The 24896-nt window shown below is 46.9% G+C and overlaps 2 protein-coding genes across 7 annotated transcripts in view; one reads left to right on the forward strand and one right to left on the reverse strand.

The window, feature by feature from the left end:
* SARDH (sarcosine dehydrogenase) overlaps window positions 1-4813 on the forward strand; it is a 151982-nt gene extending 147169 nt beyond the window's left edge. For 5 of the 6 annotated variants that reach the window (XM_077306762.1, XM_077306766.1, XM_077306763.1 and 2 more), the window contains one exon: window positions 376-4813. In XM_077306762.1, the coding sequence (XP_077162877.1) occupies window positions 376-501 (126 nt within the window). In that variant the 3' untranslated portion in view covers window positions 502-4813. The remainder of the gene's footprint in view (window positions 1-375) is intronic. The other variant, XR_013226036.1, reaches the window with a different exon arrangement.
* An 11759-nt stretch (window positions 4814-16572) lies between these two features.
* Window positions 16573-24896, reverse strand: part of DBH (dopamine beta-hydroxylase) — a 90667-nt gene continuing 82343 nt past the window's right edge. Inside the window, exon 12 of the mRNA XM_077306099.1 lies at window positions 16573-17828. Coding sequence (XP_077162214.1) covers window positions 17688-17828 — 141 coding nt within the window. The 3' untranslated portion in view covers window positions 16573-17687. The remainder of the gene's footprint in view (window positions 17829-24896) is intronic.

Here is a 24896-nt window from a genome sequence, read left to right on the forward strand (position 1 = left end):
AGTGGGTGCCCCCATTCCTCCATTATATCCTATGGAGAGTCCCCTCATTCTCTGGCCACTGGAGGTCTTAAGCAGCCACTTCTCTGACTTCTGAGAGTCCACCTGGCACTCACCATGTCTTTTCCAGCATTTCTCTGCCATCACAAGAGTTAATATCTTGCTCTTTGAAAAAGAAGCTGAATCCTGTGCCCAGTTCCTAGCCTATACTTGATCTGCACTCCTGCAGGATTCACTTGGAATGCTCACAGGCCTGGTTGTTCTTGAGTTGTTTGAGCAAGGAAAGGAAGGTGAGACCATTTCTTCCTACCGATGAAAACTGACATAAATGTACCAGCCTCCTATTTATAAAACCACTCTGCCTTCTCTCCTCTTTAGGTCACCACAGAGTTTGTGAAAATGGGTGACTACTCCCTGGAAAGGATGGGAGTTTCTTATCCAGCCAAAGCCCATATGAAGTCACCTTTTGACCCAGAAAACAAGAGAGTGAGAGGGATATACTGAGATGAATGGACCATTGAAAAGAGGAGGATGAGTTGACTGCAGCCACAGAAGATCAAGATTTGTGTGTTTGTTGGGGGGGGGGCACAGAAAGTCATCAGGATCTCTGTGATGTCCTTTTCATAGAATCATAGAATCATAGAATCATAGAATCATAGAGTTGGAAGGGACCTCATGGGTCATCTAGTCCAACCCCCTGCACTATGCAGGACACTCACATCCCAATCGCTCATCTACTGTAACCTGCCACCCTTTGCCTTCACAGAATCAGCCTCTCCGCCAGATGGCTCTCTAGCCTCTGTTTAAAAATCTCCAAAGATGGAGAACCCACCACCTCCCGAGGAAGCCTATTATACTGAGAAACCGCTCTGTCAGGAACTTCTTCCAGATGTTTAGATGGAATTTCTTTTGAATTAATTTCATCCCATTCATTCTGGTCCGTCCCTCTGGGGCAAGAGAGAACAATTCTGCTCCATCCTCCATATGGCACCCTTTTAAATACTTGAAGTTGGTTATCAGATCCCCTCTCAGTCATCTCCTCTCTAGGCTAAACAGACCAAGTTCCCCCAACCTTTCTTCATATGTCTTGGTCTCCAAACCCCTCACCATCTTTGTTGCCCTCCTCTGGACACCTTCCAGTTTGTCAACATCCCTCTTCAACTGGGGTGCCCAAAACTGAACACAGGACTCCAAATGAGGCCGAACCAGAGCAGAGTACAGCGGTACCATCCTGTGATCTGGACACGATACCTCGTTTGATACAGCCCAAAATCCCATTTGTCTTTTTAGCCACTGAGTCACATGTTCAATGTATGGTCTTCTAAGACTCCTAGATCCTTTTCGCACATTTGTTCTCATATGAGAATGAGATTAGGAATGGGCACAGATTGATTCACAACCTTAAATTTGTCTCATTGATTCACGCCCACCCCCTCAAACCTAGGTTCAGAGAAGATGCTTCCCCTGAACATTTCTCGTCCTTTTGTTTGGTTTGGTTCGGGGTTTGCGCCATTTAAACTCTCCGTTCTGCTTCCCCCCCTCCATCCAGAGGGAAGCAAAATGGAGGTTTTAAATCAGCATCATAGTGGATAGTCCCCCGCCCCCCCCCCTTGCGCTGTGAGACTGAAATGAATACAAGCCATTGATTTTGCTCCCTGAAATGGTTTGCAGCCTGACACGCCTGTCCTGTTTTCTTTCTCTCACTTTGTATTGGGACTTCTGAATAATTTTGGTCCAGGGGTTGGGTTCAGGAACACCCTGAACTGCATCAGAATTGTCCAGTTCTTGTGGATCCCTAGACGACTTGGCAGTTTCCACAAGGCAACAGAGATCAGTTTACCTGGATGAAATGGCCACTTTGAAAGGTGGACTCTGTGTCATTTATACCCCACTGAAGTCCCACCCTTCTCCAAACCCTGACGTTTTCAGGCTCAATCCCAAAAATCTTTGGGTATTTCCCAACCTGGACCTGGTGTCCCTGTGCCCATGAACAGGGAGGTTCCATTCAGCTTCATTGGAGGTCTTGCTGTCCATGATGACAACAGCAAGAAGTGAACAGCGTCAGCCGCCTCCCTGCCCTTGACATTCTCGAAAGTCAGCGCCATCACCCAGTGAAAGAATCTTAATCCATCATGTCAGTTGTAATCGATTGACTGGAGCTCTATGGCTGCATATGAATAGAGGTCCTGCTTGAAGGAAAAATGCCTTAGCCTTGCCGTGGTGCGTGTGTGAAAGCCATGCGTGAAAGGGGCATTCCTGACTGAGTCCAGAAGAGCCCAGAACATCCTCCAGAGACAGAGCAGCCAGTCAGAACAGTGCTCTGAGTCAGCTGTTGGGAGCCGTGGGCTGCGCGAGGGAGGTTCCGTCTGTCAGAAGTGAAGTTTGGAAGCATGAAAGAGAAGGAGAGATGCTTGCTGCTTTGTGGGGGGCTGGCACCCACCCAAAGTGCTTCCACTGTGCCACCATTTCCCACCCACCTGTCCCGACCCACGGAAGGCAGCCTGATAGCTGGCCCCCACGACCAACAAAGCAGACTCCCAGACAGGACGACCGTAGCAGACGTCTCGCTTTATTGAAGGCACTTCTAAACAAGCACCTCTAAACAAGCACCAGCAGGAGGAACACACAGAGCTAGGGAACTGGCAAAGACGGGTGCAGAGGAAGAAGTGGGGTTCATATCAACTCAGTCCCACGCCCCCAACAATGCGCAGGAAATGTAGTTCCCAGGGATGGAACCGTTTGATCAACAAAGGTGCAAAATTTGGAGACTGCACGGCACTCTTAGATCACCACATCTGCCTCTCACAGCTAGCCTAGGTGTTTGCATCTCAGGGCAAGGCTGTTCAGATAGCATTTGCATTTCACAGGAATTAGCTGGAATAGCGCTTGAACAGAAAAATGCAGAGGAATCCAGAGTGGAGGGGTAGAGTGGAGGAACCCACCTCCAGCCCTGGAGAAAACCGGGAAACATTGGCATGGCAACCCTGTTGGTCCCCAGACAGAAAAAAAGAGGTAGTGTCTGGATCTAACCCACCCAGGCCCAAGGTAAAACTTGACAACTACAAGATGGTTTGTTGTTTACAAATGAACGTGAACCAAACGTATTCCTAAAGAAACACACAATTGAGGTTAAAATGAGCAGTTGAATCAAGAGTTGTGGCATGTTGACATTTCAAACAGCATGTGCCAAAGACAAAACTTCCCTCAAGCTGATTTATCTTATCCTGCCACCATCTCATATTCTAAGAGCCAGTTGTGTCCCTAGTCTGCAGCTACATAAATTTGCAGATCAGGGCCTGGTGGAGAGAAGAGAGGTTTACCCACAAACTTTGAGAACTTTGAGAAAAAAACTGCAAACTTGCCTGAATTGGGGTGTTAACCCACCCCCCACGGAAATCCTTTCTGTTGTATGGCACTGCTTCTGACACCGCATGTCCCACTGTTGCTGGTTCTTTTTAGCAGGAATGTTCAGTGCAGAGGAGCCGGCAGTGGCCCTGGAGGGGAGGGAGGAAGACAACCGATGCAGCCAGCCCCGGTACGCCTGCAGGCAAGAGGAGGAGGAGGAGGAGAAACTGCACTGCCTGGCTGATGGCAACACGACAGTCTGCCCTCACCACACCCAGTATGGCTACCATCCCCAACCAAGCCATTTACATCATTCTCCTTTCTTCCCTGTGATCCTCACTGGGGAGTACGTTAGGCTGAGAAGAAGAGGAAAATTGTGTTATTGTACCCCCTTTTCCACGATCCAAAGGAGTCTCAAGTGAACTGACCCTTTGTTTTCCCACAATAGACATCTTGTGAAGTAGGTGGGGTTGAGAGAGCTCTGAGAGAACTGGAACTGGCTCAAGGTCACCCAGATGGCTGGATGTGGAGGAGGAACAGTGGGGAATCAAACCCAGTTCTCCAGCTTACAGGTTGCTGCCCTGAACCATGATACCAAAGCTGGCTGTCTGGTTAAGGTTACCCAGTAAGCTTCTGTGAACCTGGGACTCCCAGATGCTAGTTCAACACCCTAACCACTACATCACCTGGCTTTGGGGATATGGCTGCTGTTGAGCAGTAGGAAGTTTGAGCCTATTGCTGCTGCCTAAGAACTGCATTGCCATCTATGAGCTCCTTTATAAGTAGGGAGTGATCAGAGCCAAGAAAGATGTTCACATGTTGAAGCAGCCCAACCTCCATGCCATGAAAGCCAGGCAGGGCACTGATATTGTGGGGGCATTTCTACTGGTATCATGTAATCAAAGAGTGGGACGGGGCCACACAGGCCATCTAGTCCAACCCCCGCTCAATGCAGGATCAGCCTCCAGCAGCCAGGAGAAGGATTTGTCCAGTCGCTGCTTGAAGACGGCCAGTGAGGGGGAGCTCCCCACCTCCTTAGTGTCAGAACCCCTAGTTTTTGACCCATAGTTCTCACCACCTTTTGAGATTTGCTTGACTGTCTCCCACTGAGTTGTGGCACCTTCCCAAATCCACTCGAGAGCGCCTTCCCATCTCCGTCTGCATTTCAAAGGCTCATCCAGTCCTCATTGTCTTATCTCAAGGTGGTTCCCACTGCGAGCACAGTTTAAATACCAGATGGCTGACTTGACTGTTTTGCACCTTGTAGATCAAAAGAAAACTGTATTGTTCTTTCTGTATGAAATGATGTTCCCACCAAATGCTGCCCCAAAGCCCCCCTTGCCTAGCTAAGGCATATCTGCTTTGCACCCCCCTGGCCCAGCCTCTCTGTCAAGATTCCTGCCTAAGAGCTTATGCAATGTGTTGATTCCTGTCCTGATTCTCCAAATAAAGACTTTTACTTAAAGCTTCAGCCTGAAGCCCGAGAGTGAGGTCTGTGGTGCCAATCTGCTGGGTCTCAACCGACTGATTCCTGACACTTGGGCAGTTGAGGCCACTGTGGACTACTCTGTGAAAATTTTTTCCTGATCTCATTCTCTGCATAGTTTAAACCCATTGTTGTGTTTCCTATCCTCTGCTGCCAACAGGATCCTTTCCCTGTGTCAAGTGCTAGAAGAACTCACAACGTACTTCTGTAATAAGAAAGCTTTATTGGAAAGTTGCTTCAGTCACCATAACTAGCGAAGTCAAATCTGCCCAACGTTACAAATGCAAGCCCTTTTCAAGAGAATTCTCCTGCCCAAAACTTGAAGGTTCCCACTGGGAGGGGGAAGAGCTCCAGGGGCCCGGCTGGGCAATCAGCCAAGGAGCAGTGTTACTTCTAGCGCGTCCTTGGACCGCTTGGCGCCCCCTGACAAGATAACTGCTTTTGTTACGAAGAGCAGGCCTCCCCGGCCGGTTCACAAGACAAATAGTTCACAGCGAATCATGATTACAAAGGCACAGCAGACAAGTTTCGTTTTCAGGCAGACAGCTAAATATATTGGGTCGAGGTTACATAGAGACCCAAAAAGCAAAAGGTAACACTAAGGCTAAACAAACATGGAGAGACTCAGGTTAATATAAAAATCATGGCAGAGAACAGGCACTGATCCTGACACCCTGTTGTAAGAACTTTCCTTGAAAGTAAGAACCTTTCAAATATGTAAAAACAGCAATCATGTTACTTTTCGCCCTCAGCTTTTCCAGGCTGAACATTCCCAAGTCCCTCAGCCTTTCCTCACAAGGCTTGGCCCCCAGGCCCCGGATCATTCTCATTGCTCTCCTCTGCACCCTCTCCATTTTGTACACATCCTTTTTGAAGACAGGCTGCCCACAGGACTCCAGGTGGGGTCTGACCAATGTGGTATCTAGTGGGACTAGGACATCTTGTGACGTTGATGTGATGCCCCTGTTGACACAGCCCATTTGCCTTCTTTGCAACAGCTTCATGCTGCCTGCTCATATTTAGCTTACAGTCCACAAGTACCGCAAGATCATGCTCACACACACTGCTACACACAAGTGTATCTCTCATCCAGTATGCCTGTTTCTCATTTGTGTGGCCCACATGTAGAAACTCTGCACATCTCCTTATTGAATTGCATCTTGTTCTCATTCACCCGCTTTTCCAGAGTGTTCAGATCTAATTGTGCTCTGTCTTCCTCAGTGTTTGCTACTCCCAGTTTGGTATCATCTGCAAATTTAATAAGGAGTCCCCCTACCTCCTCGTCCAGATAATTGATAAAAATGTTGAAAAGTACCAGACCCAGCCCTGAGCCCTGTGGCCCTCCGCTGCACACCTACCTTCAGTCTGATGCAGTTTTCTAACCTGTTCCCTGTCTACCTAATGATGTGAAAATCCAGTCTACAGTCCTCCAGTTCAGTGGTCCCCAACCTTTTTATCACCAGGGACCGGTCAACGCTTGACAATTTTACTGAGGCCCGGGGGGGGGGCAGTCTTTTGCCAAGGGACATCACCACTGCCTGACCCCTGCTCCACTTGCTTTCCTACCGACCCCCCTGACTTCCCACCGCCCACTGTGGGGCGCTGCCAGCAGCAGCTGCACAGTGCGACACCAAGGGGGAGCCCCAGCCATGGCAGCCGCCGGAGAGCACCAAAGGTGAGCCAGTGGCAGTGTGTCAGGGCAGCCCCCGAAGCAGCAGCCGGGGAGGAGGGCGAGGTGGAGCCACATCCCGGTACCGACTGACCAGGGGTTGGGGACCACTGCTCCAGTTTACCTATCAGAACATCATGAGGAACTTTGTCAACAGCCTTATTGAAATCCAGGTAAACAACATCCACTGAGTTTCCACAATCTATCTGTTTGTTTGTTTGTTTGCTTGTTCAATTTATATACCGCCCTCCCCAAAGGCTCAGGGCGGTTCACATAAAACAGAAACAATACAGATAACTTAGTTTAATAATCAAATGATAACGAAAAGCAACTTAGAACAGTAGAAAAATATGGAGAACAGTAAATTAACATACCGATAGCCCAGTGGGCTGGGCGGAAGTGTACTGGGTGCCATAGGAGGGAGGCTCAGGGGGAGGGCCCATGGAACACGGTGGTTTAGGTCGAGCTCAACGAAATGCCTGGCGGAGGAGCTCCCTTTTGCAGGCCCTGCAGAACCAAGTTCCATCAGGGCCCTGATCTCCTCTGGGAGCTCGTTCCACCAGGTGGGGGCCAGGATGGAGAAAGCTCTGGGCCTGGTTAAGGTCAAGTGGGCTTCTTTGGGGCCAGGGATCGCTAGGCAGTTGGTAGTAGCAGAGCATAAGGCTCTTTGAGGCGCTGTCTCAACCTCATGGTCCGTCACTCGGCCAAAGAAGGAAACTAGTTTGGTCTGGCAGGACCTGTTGGAGATAAATTCATGCTGGGTTCTCTGGATCAACAAATTAGCCTTGTGTCTTATAAAATATTCTAGGAGGACACAGTCACTCCCCCCCTCCCCCCCCAGGGTTCCCAGTTCCTTCACCCCATCCACCAGCTCTTGTCTGTTGAGTATGGTTGAGTATGATCAGGCCTCTGTAGGTTCTTCGACCATTTGATAAATGAAATTGTCAGCCAGGCAGGTCAGAAAGTTGCCTGACTTAGGGCCCTTAGCAGAGTTTGTTTCCCAGCATACATCAGGGAAATCGAAGTCACCCATAATGACAAGGTCCTGTTGCCCAGACATTCCATCAAGCTGCTCAAGGAGGGCAGCATCTACATCTTCACCCTGGTTAGGTGGTCTGCAGCAGACAGCAACCACTATTTTCTTTGTTTTTCCCTCCCCTTCACTTTTGACTGGAGTGTCACCCTCCTCCTCTAGTTTCCCTTGACAGGCCAGCCCTCCCCTCACACACAGAACCCCTCTACCTCCTCCACAACCTTTCTGTTTCTTTTCAACAACTCATATCCACCCACTCCTGCATTCCAGTCATGGGAATCATTCCACCAGATATCTGCCCAGTGAAGGCATCCAGCGCCTGTGGGATTATCTCCACCTGCCACCTGAAATTGTGCCTCCCACCTGGCATTGCAGACCATGACCCAAAGGATTGACTGTCCTGCTCGCTGCACCTCCTGTTGCTGGCAAGAAAACTGAAACTGGTGCTGGTGCAGCTGCTGAATTTCAGTTTAGAGGTGGACTTAGGCATGGATACAGTCAGCCCTCTCAGTAGAGTATCGTAGATCATAAACAGGTGAACATTAGGAAGGAGCCAGGCCTAGGGGAGGCACACAAGTCATATGGCATCACGTTGCCTGGAGGTTGCTGCCAGGCGTGGCCCTCAAATGCCAAAAGGTCCCTCCCTGCCCCTCTCCTCTCCTTTTACTGGCAGAAACCGAGGCTTCACATGGCAATGCTATGCGAAGCAACAGCCACAGAGGGCTTGGTTTCTTAAAGCTACGGGTATTTCCAAGAGGTTCTCCCTCCCCCCCCTGCCCGCCGTGTATTCTTTTAAAAAAACTTTCAGGTGTTTCTACAAACCTGGGGCTTAAGTTTGTCAAAAGATCTGTCTTTTCATTATTAAAATCTACAGATTTATTTATTTTTATTTATTTATTTATTTAGATTTATATAGCAACATTTTTTTTCTGTCTGTTAGGAAGGGAGAAGGAAGAAGATAGGGCCCTTGAAACAGTCCCATCCCCTACCCCCACCCCCCAAAAATTAACCAGCCCTGCATTGCCTAAAACTTTTGAAGAGCAACAGAGACTAGGAATGCCACTTTCTGTTTCTCATGCCGGCATCTCAGTTTCTGCAGTGTGAACAGGCTACATGCCTATTCAACTTGTATTTCCTTTCCTGACCTCTGGATCTTCCTCTCCCCCCCCCCTCCCCATTGAAACAGGAAAGTCTTCTGCACGTGGTTAGGGTAGTTCAGAAGGGGGGGGGAGCCAAGCCTCTTTCTTTCTTTTCTTGAAGAGGGGGGGGGGAGGAAGAGAGGAGCCAGGCAGGGAGCCTCTTTCTTTTCTTGGAGGGGAGGGGGAGAGGATCGAAAAAGGCAGAGGAGGGAGGAAAAATCCAGGACTGACAGAAGTTGAGATAAATTAGGGGCTTCTCCTTTAAGGCAAGCGCGTCACATGACCAGGTGTAGCCTATCAGAGGTTCTCTACCATGGAGATTTCTTTCCAAATCCGGATATTAAGGATTAAAAGCACTCTAAGATATCGCACAATAAAGGTAGGGTCACTCCGGATCAATCATTCTTGCTGCAGAAGGAAAATTTAAATTGCCCCAAATCCAAATGGAAATCACATTCTGTGTAGAGGGCAGGGACTGAATCAATCTGGGGTTGGAATAAAAGCTCTGTGCAGTTTACACCCAGAACTGCACATAGTACTCCAGGGTGTAAACCGCACCAAGAAGGATTGATCTTCTCCCCCTCCCCTCCAAGAAAAGAAAGAGGCTCTCTGCCTGGCTCCTCCCTCCCCTTCAAGAAAAGAAAGAAAGAGGCTTGGCTCCCCCCCCCCCTTCTGAACTACCCTAACCACGTGCAGAAGACTTTCCTGTTTCAATGGGGAGCAGGTGGGGGGGGGGAGGAAGAATCGAGTTCAAAGCGATCTGAATTCAACAGGACTGACAATGGAATAAACAAAGTAAGTGCAGACTCTGCCCTGGAGGCCTTTCTTTAAAAAGGATGGGTACAAAATGGAGAGGGTGCAGAGGAGAGTGATGGGAATGATCCAGGGCCTGGGGACGAAGCTCAATGCGGAAAGGCTAAGGGACTTGGGAATGTTCAGCTTGGAGAAGAGGAGGTTGAGAGGGGATGTGATTGCTGTCTTTGCGTATTTGAAAGGTTCTCAGAGGAGTCAGGGAAAGGTCCCTGTTGGCAGCAGAGGATAGGACCCACATTAGTGGGTTTAAATATTGTGGTAAACTATATTGGCTAGATATAGGGGGGGGGGATTTCCACAGTTGGAGCAGTTCAGCAGTGAAATGGGCTGCCAAAGGAGATGGTGAGGAACAGTGATCCCCAACCCCCGGTCCGGGGGTTGTATACAATGTGTGTATACAATGGGACTATGACATCTTGTGATTTTGATGTGATACCTCTGTTGATACAGCCCAAAATGGCATTTGCCTTTTTTACCGCTGCATCACACTGCCTGCTCATGTTTAGTTTACAATCCACAAGTACCCCAAGGTCTCGTTCACACACAGTGTTACCTAGAAGCATATCCCCCATCCAGTAGGCATGCTTTTCATTTTTCTGACCCAAATGCAGAACTTTACACTTATCTTTATTAAATTGCATCTTGTTCTCATTTGCCCATTTTTCCATTGTGTTCAGATCTCGTTGAACTCTGTCTCTATCTTCCGGAGTATTTGCCAGTCCTCCCAATTTGGTGTCATCTGCAAACTTGCCTTGTGGGAACTTCCCACATTCCGCAGGGCCTGTAAAACGGAGCTCTTCCGCCAGGTTGAGGCTGGGCAGCAAGGAAGATCTGGGCCCCCCTGTGTGTCATCAGATTGCCTCCACCTCCCTTTTTAGTGGGGTTGCGGAGATCGGGTTAGTCTGTGAAGAACCTTGCCACCATTCTCGTCTTGTCATAATTTTGTTAAGGATTGGTTCTGTGGGGTACCATGTTTTTACTGTGTTGGTTTTAGGGGATTGGTTTTATGTGACTCGCCTCGAGCCTCCGGGGGGAGGCGGGATATAAATAAGATGATGATGATGATGATGATGATAGATTGGGGTGGGTGGGAGAGGAAGAACTCTGTGGATGGCCTCTCCCTCCCCCCAGGACCTGGAAAGGCTGCAGGCTGAAGACCCCTGGGAAGGGGACTCCCTGGCAGGGGCAGCTGTCACATAGCAGGGATCTGCAACCTCTGAGCCTTGGAGGGAAGTGAAAGGAGGAGGGGGTGGTCAGGGGAGAGGGATGGAAAGCGATTGGCTGGCAAGCCTGTAGGAGGAGGAGTCACTCAGGGGCGGGATAGCTGCCCTGAGTGGGTGTTAAGCGCTGAATGGCACTTAAGCCATGAGACATGCTCCAAGCTCCTCCAAGCCCTTTGTTGTTGTTATGTGCGAAGTCGTGTCCGACCCATCGCGACCCCATGGACAATGATCCTCCAGGCCTTCCTGTCCTCTACCATTCCCCGGAGTCCATTTAAGTTTGCACCTACTGCTTCAGTGACTCCATCCATCCACCTCATTCTCTGTCGTCCCCTTCTTCTTTTGCCCTCGATCTCTCCCAGCATTAGGCTCTTCTCCAGGGAGTCCTTCCTTCTCATGAGGTGGCCAAAATATTTGAGTTTCATCTTCAGGATCTGGCCTTCTAAAGAGCAGTCAGGGCTGATCTCCTCTAGGACTGACTGGTTTGTTCGCCTTGCAGTCCAAGGGACTCGCAAGAGTCTTCTCCAGCACCAGAGTTCAAAAGCCTCAATTCTTTGACGCTCGGCCTTCCTTATGGTCCAACTTTCGCAGCCATACATTGCAACTGGGAAGACCATAGCCTTGACTAAACGCACTTTTGTTGGCAGGGTGATGTCTCTGCTTTTTAGGATGCTGTCTAGATTTACCATAGCTTTCCTCCCCAGGAGCAAGCGTCTTTTAATTTCTTTGCTGCAGTCCCCATCTGCAGTGATCTTGGAGCCCAGGAAAATAAAATCTGTCACTATCTCCATTTCTTCCCCTTCTATTTGCCAGGAATTGAGAGGGCCGGATGCCATGATCTTTGTTTTCTTGATGTTGAGTTTCAAGCCAACTTTGGCACTCTCCTCCTTCACCCGCATCAACAGGCTCTTTAGTTCCTCTTCACTTTCTGCCATTAGAGTGGTATCATCTGCATATCTGAGGTTGTTGATATTTCTCCCTGCAATCTTGATCCCAATTTGTGACTCCTCTAATCCCGCATTTCTCATGATGTGCTCTGCATACAAGTTAAATAGGCAAGGCGACAGTATACAGCCTTGCCGAACTCCTTTCTCAATTTTGAACCAGTCAGTGATTCCATGTTCAGTTCTCACTGTTGCTTCTTGACCTGCATATAAATTTCTCAAGAGACAAATAAGATGCTCTGGTATTCCCATCTCTTTAAGAACTTGCCACAATTTGTTGTGTTCCACACAATCAAAGGCTTTAGCATAGTCAATGAAGCAGAAGTAGACGTTCTTCTGGTACTCCCTAGCTTTCTCCATGATCCAGCGTATGTTGGCAATTTGATCTCTAGTTCCTCTGCCTCTTCGAAATCCTGCCTGTACTTCTGGAAGTTCTCGGTCCACATATTGCTGGAGCCTAGCTTGTAGGATTTTGAGCATAACTTTGCTAGCATGAGAAATTAGTGCGATGGTGCGGTAGTTTGAACATTCTTTGGCATTGCCCTTCTTTGGGATTGGAATGTAAACTGACCTTTTCCAATCCTGTGGCCATTGTTGAGTTTTCCAAATTTGCTGGCATACTGAGTGTAGCACTTTTACTGCATCGTCCTTTAAGATTTTGAATAGTTCAACTGGAATGCTGTCACTACCACTAGCTTTATTGTTGCTCAGACTTCCTAAGGCCCATTTGACTTCACATTCCAGGATGTCTGGCTCCAGGTCAGTAACTACCCCATTGTGGTCATCAGGGATGTTAAGCTCGCTCTTGTATAGTTCTTCTGTATAATTTTGCCACCTTTGTTTGATCTCTTCTGCTTCTGTGAGGTCCCTACCATTTTGGTCCCTTATCATACCCATCTTTGCATGAAACGTTCTCTTCATATCTCCAATTTTCTTGAAAAGATCTCTGGTCCTCCCCATTCTATTGTTTTCTTCTATTTGTTTGCACTGTTCATTTAAGAAGGCATTCTTATCTCTTCTAGCTTTTCTCTGGAATTCTGCATTCAATTGGGTGTATCTTTCTCTTTCTCCCTTGCCTTTCACTTCCCTTCTCTCCTTAGCTATTTGTAAAGCTTCCTCAGACAGCCATTTTGATTTCTTGCATTTCTTTTTCTTTGGGATGGTTTTAGTTGCTACCTCTTGTACAATGTTGCGAACCTCCGTCCATAGTTCTTCAGGCACTCTGTCTATCAGATCTAATTCCTTAAATCTATTTGTCACCTCCACTGTGTATTCGTCGGGGATATGATTTAGTTCATACCTGAGTGGTCTAGTGCTTTTCCCTACTTTCTTCAATTTAAGCCTAAATTTTGCAACAAGAAGCTCATGATCTGAACCACAATCAGCTCCTGGTCTTGTTTTTATTGACTGGATAGAACTTTTCCATCTTTGGCTGCAGAGCACATAGTCAATCTGATTTCTGTGTTGACCGTCTGGTGATGTCCATGTGTAGAGTCGTCTCTTGGGTTGCTGGAAAAGAGTGTTTGCTATGACCATTGTATTCTCTTGACAAAATTCTACCAGCCTGTGCCCTGCTTCATTTTGTACTCCAAGGCCAAACTTGCCTGTTATCCCGGTTATCTTTTGGCTTCCTACTTTAGCATTCCAATCCCCCATGATGATACGCACATCATTTTTGGGCGTTGCTTCTAGAAGGTGTTGTAGGGCTTCATAGAACTGATCAACTTCATCCTCTTCAGCAGCAGTGGTTGGGGCGTAGACCTGGATCACTGTGATGTTGAATGGTTTGCCTTGGATTCGAACTGAGATCATTCTGTCATTTTGGGGATTGTATCCCAAGACTGCTTTTCCTACTCTCTTATTGATTATGAAGGCTACTCCATTTCTTCTGCGAGATTCTTGTCCACAGTAGTATACCTGATGGTCATCTGAATTAAATTCACCCATTCCTGTCCATTTTAGTTCACTGATTCCTAAAATGTCGATGTTCAGTCTTCTCATTTCTTGTTTAACCACGTCCAGCTTGCCTTGATTCATGGATCTGACGTTCCAGGTTCCTATGGAATAAAAATCTTTACAGCATCGGACTGTCTTTTCGCCACCAGTTACTTCCACAACTGAGCGTCCTTTCGGCTTTGGCCCAGCCGCTTCATTCATTCTGGCGCTACTCGTACTAGCCGTCTGCTCATCCCCAGTAGCATATTGGACACCTTCCGACCTGAGGGGCTCATCTTCCAGCGTCATATCGTTATGCCTATTGGAACTGTCCATAGAGTTTTCATGGCAAAGATACTGGAGTGGTTTGCCATTTCCTTCTCCAGTGGATCACCTTTTGTCAGAGCTCTCAGCTATGACCTGTCCGTCTTGGGTGGCCCTGCACGGCATAGCTCACAGCTTCACTGAGCTACGCAAGCCCCCTTGCCACAACAAGGCAGCGATCCTTGAAGGGGGTCCAAGCCCTTACCAGAAATATTAACTGGAACAGATTGAAAAACTATCCCACCTTACTCTTTGTTCAGGGTGATTACAACATGTAAAATGTTAAAGTACCCCAAATGCACAAATGCTAGAGGAAACCACCTATCCAAGATCAGGGCTGGGTCACATCCTAACTTCTGGACAGCCTGGGAGCAGAGGCCAAGGTCAGGTGCTTCAGAAGGACTTCTACTTGGATTTTAGTAAAGCTTTTGATAAGATTCCCCATGATGTTCTGATGGATAAGTTGAAGGACTGCAATCTGGATTTTCAGATAGTTAGGTGGATAGGGCATTGGTTAGAGAACCGCACTCAAAGAGTTGTTGTCAGTGGTGTTTCATCAGAGTGGAGAGAGGTGAGTAGCCAGGTACCTCAGGGCTCGGTGCTTGGCCCGGTACTTTTAAACATATTTATTAATGATCTAGATGAGGGGGTGGAGGGACTACTCATCAAGTTTGCAGATGACACCAAATTGGGAGGACTGGCAAATACTCCGGAAGATAGAGACAGAGTTCAACGAGATCTGAACACAATGGAAAAATGGGCAAATGAGAACAAGATGCACTTTAATAAAGATAAGTGAAAGTTCTGCATCTGGGTCAGAAAAATGAAAAGCATACCTACTGGATACCTACTGAAGCATACCTACTGCCTCGAAGGACGAGAGGGACGAGGATGATCTGGGGCCAAGGGACCAAGCCCTATGAATATAGGTTGAGGGACTTGGGAATGTTCAGCCTGGAGAAAAGGAGGTTGAGAGGGGACATGATAGCCCTCTTTAAGTATTTGAAAGGTTGTCACTTGGAGGAGGGCAGAATGCTGTTTCTGTTGGCTGCAGAGGAACGGACGCGCAGTAATGGGTTTAAACTTCAAGTACAACGATATAGGCTAGATATCAGGGAAAAAAAAAAATTCACAGCAGAGTAGTTCAGCAGTGGAATATGCTGCCTAAGGAGGTGGTGAGCTCCCCCTCACTGGCAGTCTTCAAGCAAAAGGTTGGAGACACACTTTTCTTGGATGCTTTAGGACGCTTTGGGCTGATCCTGCGTTGAGCAGGGGGTTGGACTAGATGGCCTGTATGGCCCCTTCCAACTCTATGATTCTATGATTCTGGCCTGGCTCTGCGGCCTTTTACTGGCTGCTGAAAATTTCCTGGCCCTGGCTGGCCGTTCTTCTTTTTGCTTTCTTTCATTCACAACAGACTGCATTTGAAAATGTTTGCTTATTACCTAGATATTTGACCTCAGGGATAAATCATCCTGAACAGCAACTGATTAATTTAGTGCCCTCAAGAATATCAAGTTTAGATTAATGGTTAGAAATAGGGATTTTGATTTGGGAGTTGCTTTTTTTCTGTGACAACCTTGGGTGGGGGGAGCAAATGGCCCTGTTTCCTGTCTGCCCCCACCCTTGCAGGAATGATTCATCATCTTTGACTAATCCAGCACGCAGCAAAGGGGGATGAGACGGTGTCAGCCTGCCTCGAAGGACACCTTCGTAGTCCCCCAGATGTGACGCCATGGCAGTCTTGCACTCAAACGGGCATGCTTCAAGCTTCATGGCAAGGTGCTGGTAGGCGTTTCTGTTCTGTTCTGGCGCGGTTGTTGCCACTGCCATTCATCATTTGGCATGCAAAAATTATCTTCCAATCTCCCCCAATGTGCTGGAGGGGAGCGCTGGAGAAGAACTTGTAGAACACCTGCTGTGCACGCTGAGAATCCCAGGTATAAGCCCAGCAGCATCCCTTTCAAAGGATTGGGGACTAGGTGGTATGAAAGACCTGGAGAGCTCCTGGCAGCCAAAGCAGAGGCAATATAGACCCTGATAGGCCACTGGCCTCTTTCTGCAAGTGCATGCAACACAAGCAGTGCCATGGCCTTTTGCTTCCAACCCTGGCCACACCTGGAAAAGGACCCCACGCACACACATGTGCACCTGGAAACTTGGGTGCTATGGAGCAAAGCCACCCTCTGTCTCTGCATGTGGGGTGATTTCGCCTTTATCAAGAAGCCTTCCCTGCAGAATGAAGCATGACTCGGGGTTGCCTGCATGGCTCAGACAGGACTAAGTGGATTCCTCTTTCCCTTCCAAGGTGCTTCCCCAGTCTAAGACAGCCAAACGGACACAGGCAAGGGCCCTGAGAGGCAGTGGGTGGTCGACCAAGGCAGAGGCCACAAGACGGCTGGAGCCTTGAGCTATAGCTGCAGGAGGAGTGCATCACAGTGCCACCTCCTCCCCTGGGCTGGTCTAAAAGTAACTATTTCATCCATGCCCTGATTAATCTGGAAGAATCAGGCAGGCATGCAACAGGTTTCCTTGTGTGCAATTCCTGTTAGCTGGCCCATGGACTCCTTCAAACATGCTGCTTCCCAGAGGTGTGTGGAGATGTCAGAAAAGGCTCGCTTCCTTCAGAGGAGGCAAACAGTAAAGCTGGTTGGTCTCTTTGTAGTAATCAGTTTTATTTACAAAATGTGCAGGTTGAACAGGCATGAATAATGGGTGTGTTCAGGTGCAAGCACACAGGCAACACAGGATTCTCCGTCACATCAGTGCACCCCCCCCCCAGCACAGGAAAAAACCACATTGTTGCTCACAATTACTTGATACTACCAGTCAAATGGAGGAAGGGTAGCAGCGGTTAGATGTTAAATGTACAAAGTGACCCTGGTGTCCGGAGCTGATGGGCCAGGCAGGACGTGGTGGGAGTGGGGGGTCTGGGGATGGCCCTAAGGGGGTGAAATGTTTTTCAGTCATGTCTGTCAGTTTGTTCCTCCACAAGGTGAATAAGAAGATTCCATTCAGATATACCTACTAAAGTAAGAATTAATATTTCAAAATCAGTAAGCAAATTGTTGCTGGAGTTAATAAACGTCAAAACGAGTTTGTGTAAGCAAGGGGTGGGGGAGTTGAATCAAAGCTGTGACTTAGAACCCACCATGCCCTGCAGCTTCTCTGGGGAAATTCTCCCCTCCTCCCAGGCCAGAAAATGCACAGAGCCCCCGTGGCAAGGAGTTCCACTGCCTCCACGGCCCTCGTCCTGTTCTTCAGGCAGATGAGGCAGCCTGAGGGCCAAGGTCTTTAGGGAGGGTCTACTGGGACAGAGGTGGCAGGCCTCGAGAGATGGCCAGGAAGGCAAAGGCCTGCCAAAACAGGGCCAGCCTCATTCTGGCAGTCTCCCAGAGCAGCCCCCTGTGGGAGGAGTGAGCGTAGCCCCCTTTGGGTGTGTAGGGCTGGCGGGGAGCATTGACGGCCTGCCTGGCCAACCGGTTCTGCCACAAAAGGCTCCTGGAACAAGCTGACTTTTTTCTGGCTCCACCAGGTGACCAGACTGAATTAGGGACTGACACGGCTAACTATTCTGCATGCTGTCAAGCTCCTGGCTGATCGGATTCTGCTTGCCCAGGCAGCCAGGGTCAGTCCCTCCACTACCAGCCACAACCAGTGGCCACGCTTGAACTCCAGAGCCACGTCCTTCCCCACAGAACAACACCGGGCCTTGGCCCGCTGCAGACATCTGGGCCAGAGCAGCACTCCTGGGCCCCCCACACATCCATGCTGGCTGTTGGTCAGGCCAGGCCCGCTGCTTGTCTGTCGAGCTTCACAAGAGTGGGGGAAGTCGGAAGGTGGCCTAGACTGTGCTCACAGGGGGGGGCCGAACTGGGAAGCGCCTCAGCAATTTTCGGTAGAGGCTGTTTCTCCCATTCTCCCTGCAGAGAAAAAAAAAGATGCTTCAGACGGGCTGAACTACCGCAGTAGTCCTTCTGCAGTAAGGTCTTGCGAACACGAGAGCAATGGAGAAGTCACAGTGAAGGCAGGACGTGGGCCTAAGGCTAAGGTGACCAGATTTTAAGATTCATAAAGATTTTAAGATTCATATTGACCGGAGAGTTGCCAACCTCCAGGTATGGGCTGGAGTTCTGGAATCACCACTCAAGCTTGCAGAGCTTGGAGACACCGGTGGGTTGCCAACCTCCAGGCGTGGCCTGGAGTTCTGGGATCACCTCTCAAGCCTGCACAGCTTGGAGATCAAGGGGGGAGGGTTCTTGATTACAAATTTGGTCTATATGTAATATCACCAACTTCAAAGGACTTGGAAGGGTATAACAATTTAGGACAGCACTTTCAGTTTTGAATACATTTCACTTCCCCCCTAAATTCCTGGGGCTTTTTAAAAAGGGGGTTGGATTCTGGAGATTTTTTCCTATTTCTTGTTCTCTGTCTCTTGAGAAAAACACTTTTTCTACACCTCTTTATGAGTTTGAGTGCAGCTGTTAAAAACCAACCATTTAGACAGTGAAGTTATGATGATTTACCAATAACCATAAATTCATTTAATACCTAAAGGTAGGTGAGGTTGAGAGAGCCCTGATATTAATAAAGAACAGCTTTATCAGTTAACCCAAGGTCACCCAGCTGGTTGCATGTGGAGGAGTGCAGAATTGAACGTGGCTCACCAGATAAGAAGTCTGCACTTCTAACCAATACACCAAGCTGGCTCTCAGTCTCCATTTTCTTCATTGCTTTCTGCAAACTTTCTTATGAACCACCCATGAATTAAGGCTGAAATATTCTCCCATGGAGCTTGAGTGAGAAGTTTCAGAAGATGGTGAATCAGTCAGTGTGGAACATGGATTTTCTTACTTTTAGGTCTGCCATATGGTTGTGACATTACTTCAAATTGTAAGTGTAAGCGTTACAACACAGACCTTCGTGTGTCTCTAAGACAGATTCTTACTTCTCACTTTAAATTGAATCAAGCTGCATTCATTCTAAGGGCCATTCCACACCAGGATCTATGTAGCAAATTGATTTTGGAACGAAAAAACGCCATTTTAAATAGTGGAATTCGTTGTTATGCATACCTGCCTTTGTAGTGGAATCCATTTGCGTTTCTATCGTTTCCCACAGGGTTCCGGTCGCGGCAAAAATTGCTAGCCAGGAAGCGATATTGCGAAGCTTTGTCCTGCCCCTGCTCAAACGAGCAGCCAATGGGCGGCTGTTATCATGCTCCCAAAAAGCCCCTTTCCCTTTAAGGAAGGTTAAAAAAAAACAAAAAAACGTTGCAAAGAATCTGCGTTGATTTGTTGCAACGGAGAGACCCGTCTAGCTAGCAGGTGGTGTTTGAGCTGCCGTTTCATCGTTGCCACGCTCCTCCCGAGTGAAAAAAAATACCCCCCCCCCTGCACGAGTGCGATTTTCGGCCGAAAATAGAGTGAAAAATAAAGGGAAAATAAACCAGCAAACGGGGCTGTGTGGTGCTTGGTGCTTGGTGACTTAAAACAGCTCTGGGGAGGGACTGCAGCCGGGGAAGCCTCGCTGGGTAAACGAAGGCTCGCCGGTGCATTGATCTTCGCTCGCTCCGAGAAAAAAAAATGGCGATCGCTTCGCCGGAAGATCAGAGGAGAGAGCCAGGGGGAAGGAATTTGCAGAAACCGCAACAATGGTAACGCACAGAACTTTCCCGCTAGTGTTGCAGATTGGTTGCAAGAGTGTAGTGCTTTCCAGAGGGTGGATCCACTTTTTGGGATTTCCCTGAAAGCGCTACAACGAAGCGCTTTTTGCGGATCGGTTTCAGGAGTGTGGCAGATTGTCAACGACATTGTGTATAACAGCAAATTAGTAGCGATTTCAATTTGCAACCATTGTGCAATTTTGAACGAGTGTGGAATGGCCCTAAGTTTATGGAATTTTCAATGATAATAATCAACATTTGTTCATCACTTTGGATATTCTCAGTAGTAGGGCTGCTATTCAACATCATATTCCTTATCTCATATTCCTTTTCTCACATTTTTATTCTGCGCTTCCTCCAGGGACCTCAGAGCTGCATATATAATTCTAATTATAATTCTAATAATATAATCCATGCTAATAGGGTTGTCCTTGCCCAACCACTACACTAGTGCCTCTCCTCCATTTTATCTCAGAAGTTAAGTCTGGCACATAAATGGGTATCTCAAGTCTTCCATGGTCTCAGCCGAGGTGCCAAAATAGTTCTTGGTGAATCAAGCAGGTACTTGTAGAAGTGGAGATAAAGACTTGAAACTTTGAGGAGCCACCAAGGACAGTTGCTTCCTGGGCGCTTGCTGGGTCCTCCGCCCTTCCCCTCTGCCACCGGACCAGCTTCCCCTCGTCCCAGCCAGCACACCCCCGCGCCTGAGACGCACCGGGCGCACTGGCTGGGCCGAGGGGAAGGGAAACCCCTCCCCTGCCGCCAGAGCCACTTCAACGCAGCTGCTTCCCCACAGCCAGGAAGCAGGACACAGGGAGAACTCGGGCGGGACATGGGACTTTTGCGCCCAAGGCGTGAGTGTCCTGCCATTTTCGGGTCAGCTGGTCACCTTCCCTAAGACCTTTTTTTATTGTTTTATTTCTTGTTTCAGTTCTGGTCCCGTACACCGCCAGTCAGTTTGTCCTGATTTCTGATGCATTTTGTGTTTGTGCTTTTCATTTACACTTTGCTTTTTGCTTGGTTTTGGCCATTCTTTTCTTAGTTCTTTTGAGGCTCCATTAACCCTGATCTTTTTCCGGAAGCTGATTTTGACTTACCTTTTTTCTTGTGTGTAATGTTATTTTCGGTTTTCTTTGTCCCACCCACTCACACCTACCTCCAGCCTAATCTTCCTTTATTGGATTATGGTGGTCAAACTGTTCTCCCTCCCTTCCTCTGAAGATGTCTGTGTGTGTTTTAAACAGCTCTAAAATATCCCTACATTGGGGGTGTGGCTAAAGATGTCGTCCTGAGGGGATTGCAGTGCAATCACTGGAGCCTGACAGGGGCCAATTGTGGAAGCAATTGGCTGAAAAGAGGAGGGGTACGCAAACCCCACCTCACTTTTTCTACCCAGGAAGTCCTAGGGAACTCTTGGGGCCATCTCCAATCCTTTAGGGAGTTTATCTCCCCGGATTACAGGCTGTCAGCGTTTCAGGTCAAAAGGACGACCGCCATATTCTATCTTGGACTATTTTTCTTCCTTTCTCTCTTAAAAGAAACTGCTTTAACCCTCCACTATGATTTACTGCAAGTGAACGCTGTGGACTGAGGGAAGGACAGCATCTGATAGCCTCAACGAAAGCCATTAATCAACGCTTCAATAGATAACTGCAAGTGGCATAGAAACTGCAAGTATCTCTCCGTTTTTTCACCTCTCTCTATTTGAGGCAGGCTAATTTTCTTTCTTAAGCAGAGGAAGAGGACTTAAATTAATTAGCAATAGCTCTTACTGCAATTGTTTTGGTTTCCAGAGATAAGAGATAAGAGCCGTGAATGGGAAAATTCCCACGAGAACTCTGCTCCAGAACGAGACTATTGGCTTCACTGACTTCAAAACGTCATCTACTAGTGCCAGGAAATCTTGATGTGCGACCAGCTCATAAAGGACACCTTGTTTGGCTATACTAAATGCAACTTGCTGAAAGTGCTTTAGTTCTGAATTGCTCTGTTTTTAAGAACGACAGAGGCAAAACATACTTTCGCTTTCGCCTAGGACTGTATAGGACCTCTACTGACTATTTGCAAAATTGTCTGAGATTGGTTGCTGACTTATAAGCCTAAAACATGTCTATGTTAAAAAGAATGGCCCATCTAATAGAGAAACAAACCCAAGATTTGAAAGCATTTACAGAAGGATTGCTTAAGAATATTTTCAAGGAGATCCAAGACAGCAAGGATGAAGTTTCTAACAGGAATGATGGATCAATAACAGTGGTTGATGAGAGCACTAAACAAAGTGGGAAATCATCAGCAGAAGAGAAATCTGAAATTTTGGAGATGGAAAAGGATATGTCGGAGCCTTGCAGCCTAGATAAGGACGCCTTTCTTAAAAAGGCATACAGCCATTTCAAAGCAACAGTACACAAGAATCAATTAAAAGATACATGGATTTGTTTTGAAAGTAATCGATTTAAAGGAGCTTTTCAGGAAAAAAATTGCATTGATATCAGAGTCCAGGAGGTGCAACTGCCTCAAGATTCATCGGTGAATACTCTGCGGAAAAGAGTACAACTACACTTTCTACGCCAAAGTCTAACTGGACAGAATATAAGTCTACGGGAACAACAAGATGCAGCAAGCCTCGATATGAGAAGACTGGGGAAAGGAAAGGAGAAGCAATGTTTGAAATCTTTTCTTTATTCTTCTTCTGTATACTTTTAAGGCAATGTAATCATAAGTGCTGGAAATGTCATGATAAAGTGGGGTTTTTTCCCCTTTCTTTCTTCTTTATTAGTGTATTGTTATAGGGCCAAAGTTCATACTGTTCTACAAAAAATGTTCAATGTTAAGCATTTAATTCAAATCTGAAAATATGGTGTTGAATATCTGTCAGGATGGCTCTTAGACTGTGTCAAGTATAAAATGTTTTATAGAAGTATGTGACATTAAAAGTGACTGATAAAATTGCTAAAAACTATGTTAACAAATGTTGGAAATGTGGTAACAAAGTAGGCTTCTTTTCCTAAGTGTGGTGGAAATGTGAAAAAGCTTATATGTTTTGGGCAAAAGTTCATACCATTGTGTAGTTAACATGGGGTCTTAGATTTCCTATGCAAGCTGAATCTGTATTAAGGGAAAGGAGAAGCAATGATTGAAATCTTCTCTTTATTCTTCTTCTGTACACTTTTAAGGCAATATAATTGCAAGTGCTGGAAATGTCATGAAAAAGTGGGGTTTTTTCCCCTTTTTTCTTTTTTTATTAGTGTATTGTTATAGGGCCAAAGTTCCTACTGTTCTACAAGAAGTATTCAATATTAAGCATTTAATTCAAATCTGAAAATATGGCGTTGAATATCTGTCAGGAAGGCTCTTAGACTGTGTCAAGTAGTTAACGTGGGGTCTTAGATCTCCTAAGTAAGCTGAATCTGTATTATTAAATATATCTCCGCAGTGCCTCCCAGCCTAAATTTAAAGCTTAACTAAAAGGAGACACCTAATGGAGGGAGTTTAAGTATAACAAATGAAGACTATATTTTACTGTTCTTTGTATTATCAACTTATACTATCTCGTTTCTATATTTCTATCTTTATGAAAATAATAAATATATATATTAAAAAAATAAAAATAAAATATCCCTACATCACAAGAGCATTGTAACAATACAACCGATTCCCTGAATTTCAAGCATTCATTTTTGAAAGTGGCCCCTTCCCATGCAGACATCTGCCTTTTTATATATATCTATGCGAACGGAAAAGCTAGATACTCACTTCCAACAGTCTAGCAATATATTGTTTTAGTGTACACCACCAATGATGACATCCCCTCATTTTTAAAGGAACAGAAGAAAATAAACAGCCTCCTCAACTGCGAAAATGTAGAGGGTGGGCAGTCAAGCAGAATAACCACTCCTGAATTGATTCTAGTGTTTATGGATTGACATCCATGAAAATCATGAGTAGTCAGCCATGTGGGAAAGGTCTGTTGGAGCTTGGAATGTCCTAGCGTGAACTGTCTACTTTGGTTGGCAGCAGCTTTCCAAGGTGAGTCTCAGCCAGGTACATAGAATCATAGAATCATAGAACTGGAAGGGGCCATACAGGCCATCTAGTCCAACCCCCTGCTCAACGCAGGATTAGCCCTAAGCATCCTAAAGCATCCAAGAAAAGTGTGTATCCAATCTTTGCTTGAAGACTGCCAGTGAGGGGGAGCTCACCACCTCCTTAGGCAGCCTATTCCACTGCTGAACTACTATGACTGAAAAAAATTTTTCTGATATATCATTGTACTTGTAGTTTAAACCCATTACTGCGTGTCCTTTGCAGCCAACGGAAACAGCATCCTGCCCTCCTCCAAATGACAACCTTTCAAATACTTAAAGAGGGCTATCATGTCCCCTCTCAACCTCCTTTTCTCCTGGCTGAACATTCCCAAGTCCCTCAACCTATCTTCATAGGGCTTGGTCCCTTGGCCCCAGATCATCTTCGTCGCTCTCCTTTATACCCTTTCAATTTTATCTACGTCCTTCTTGAAGTGAGGCCTCCAGAACTGCACACAGTACTCCAGGTGTGGTCTGACCAGTGCCGTATACAATGGGACTATGACGTCTTGGGATTTTGATGTGATGCCCCTGTTGATACAGCCCAAAATGGCATTTGCCTTTTTTACCGCTGTATCACACTGCCTGCTCATGTTTTGTTTACAATGCACAAGTACCCCAAGGTCTCGTTCACACACAGTTCACACACGTACCCCCATCCAGTAGGCATACTTTTCATTTTTCTGACCCAGATGCAGAACTTTACATTTATCTTTATTAAATTGCATCTTGTTCTCATTTGCCCATTTTTCCATTGTGTTCAGATCTCATTGAACTCTTCTGGAGTATTTGCCAGTCCTCCCAATTTGGTGTCATCTGCAAACTTGATGAGTAGTCCTTTTACCCCCTTATCTACATCATTAATAAATATGTTAAAAAGTACCGGGCCGAGCACCGAACCCTGAGGTACCCCGCCACTCACCTCCCTCCAGTCTGATGAAACACCATTGACAACAACTCTTTGAGTGCGGTTCTCTAAACAATTCCCTATCCACCTAACTATCTCAAAATCCAGATTGCAGTCCTTCAATTTATCCATCAGAACATCATGGGGAACCTTATCAAAAGCTTTACTAAAATCCAAGTATTTGAAGTATACTTTGAAGTATTTGAAGTATTTCCCCCTTCAAGGATCGCTGCCTTGTTGTGGCAAGGGGGCTTGTGTAGTTCAGTGAAGCTATGAGCTATACCGTGCAGGGCCACCCAAGACGGACAGGTCATAGCTGAGAGCTCTGACAAAA

Source organism: Paroedura picta, chromosome 12 (assembly GCF_049243985.1).
Source record: "Paroedura picta isolate Pp20150507F chromosome 12, Ppicta_v3.0, whole genome shotgun sequence".
Classification (NCBI taxonomy): domain Eukaryota; kingdom Metazoa; phylum Chordata; class Lepidosauria; order Squamata; family Gekkonidae; genus Paroedura; species Paroedura picta.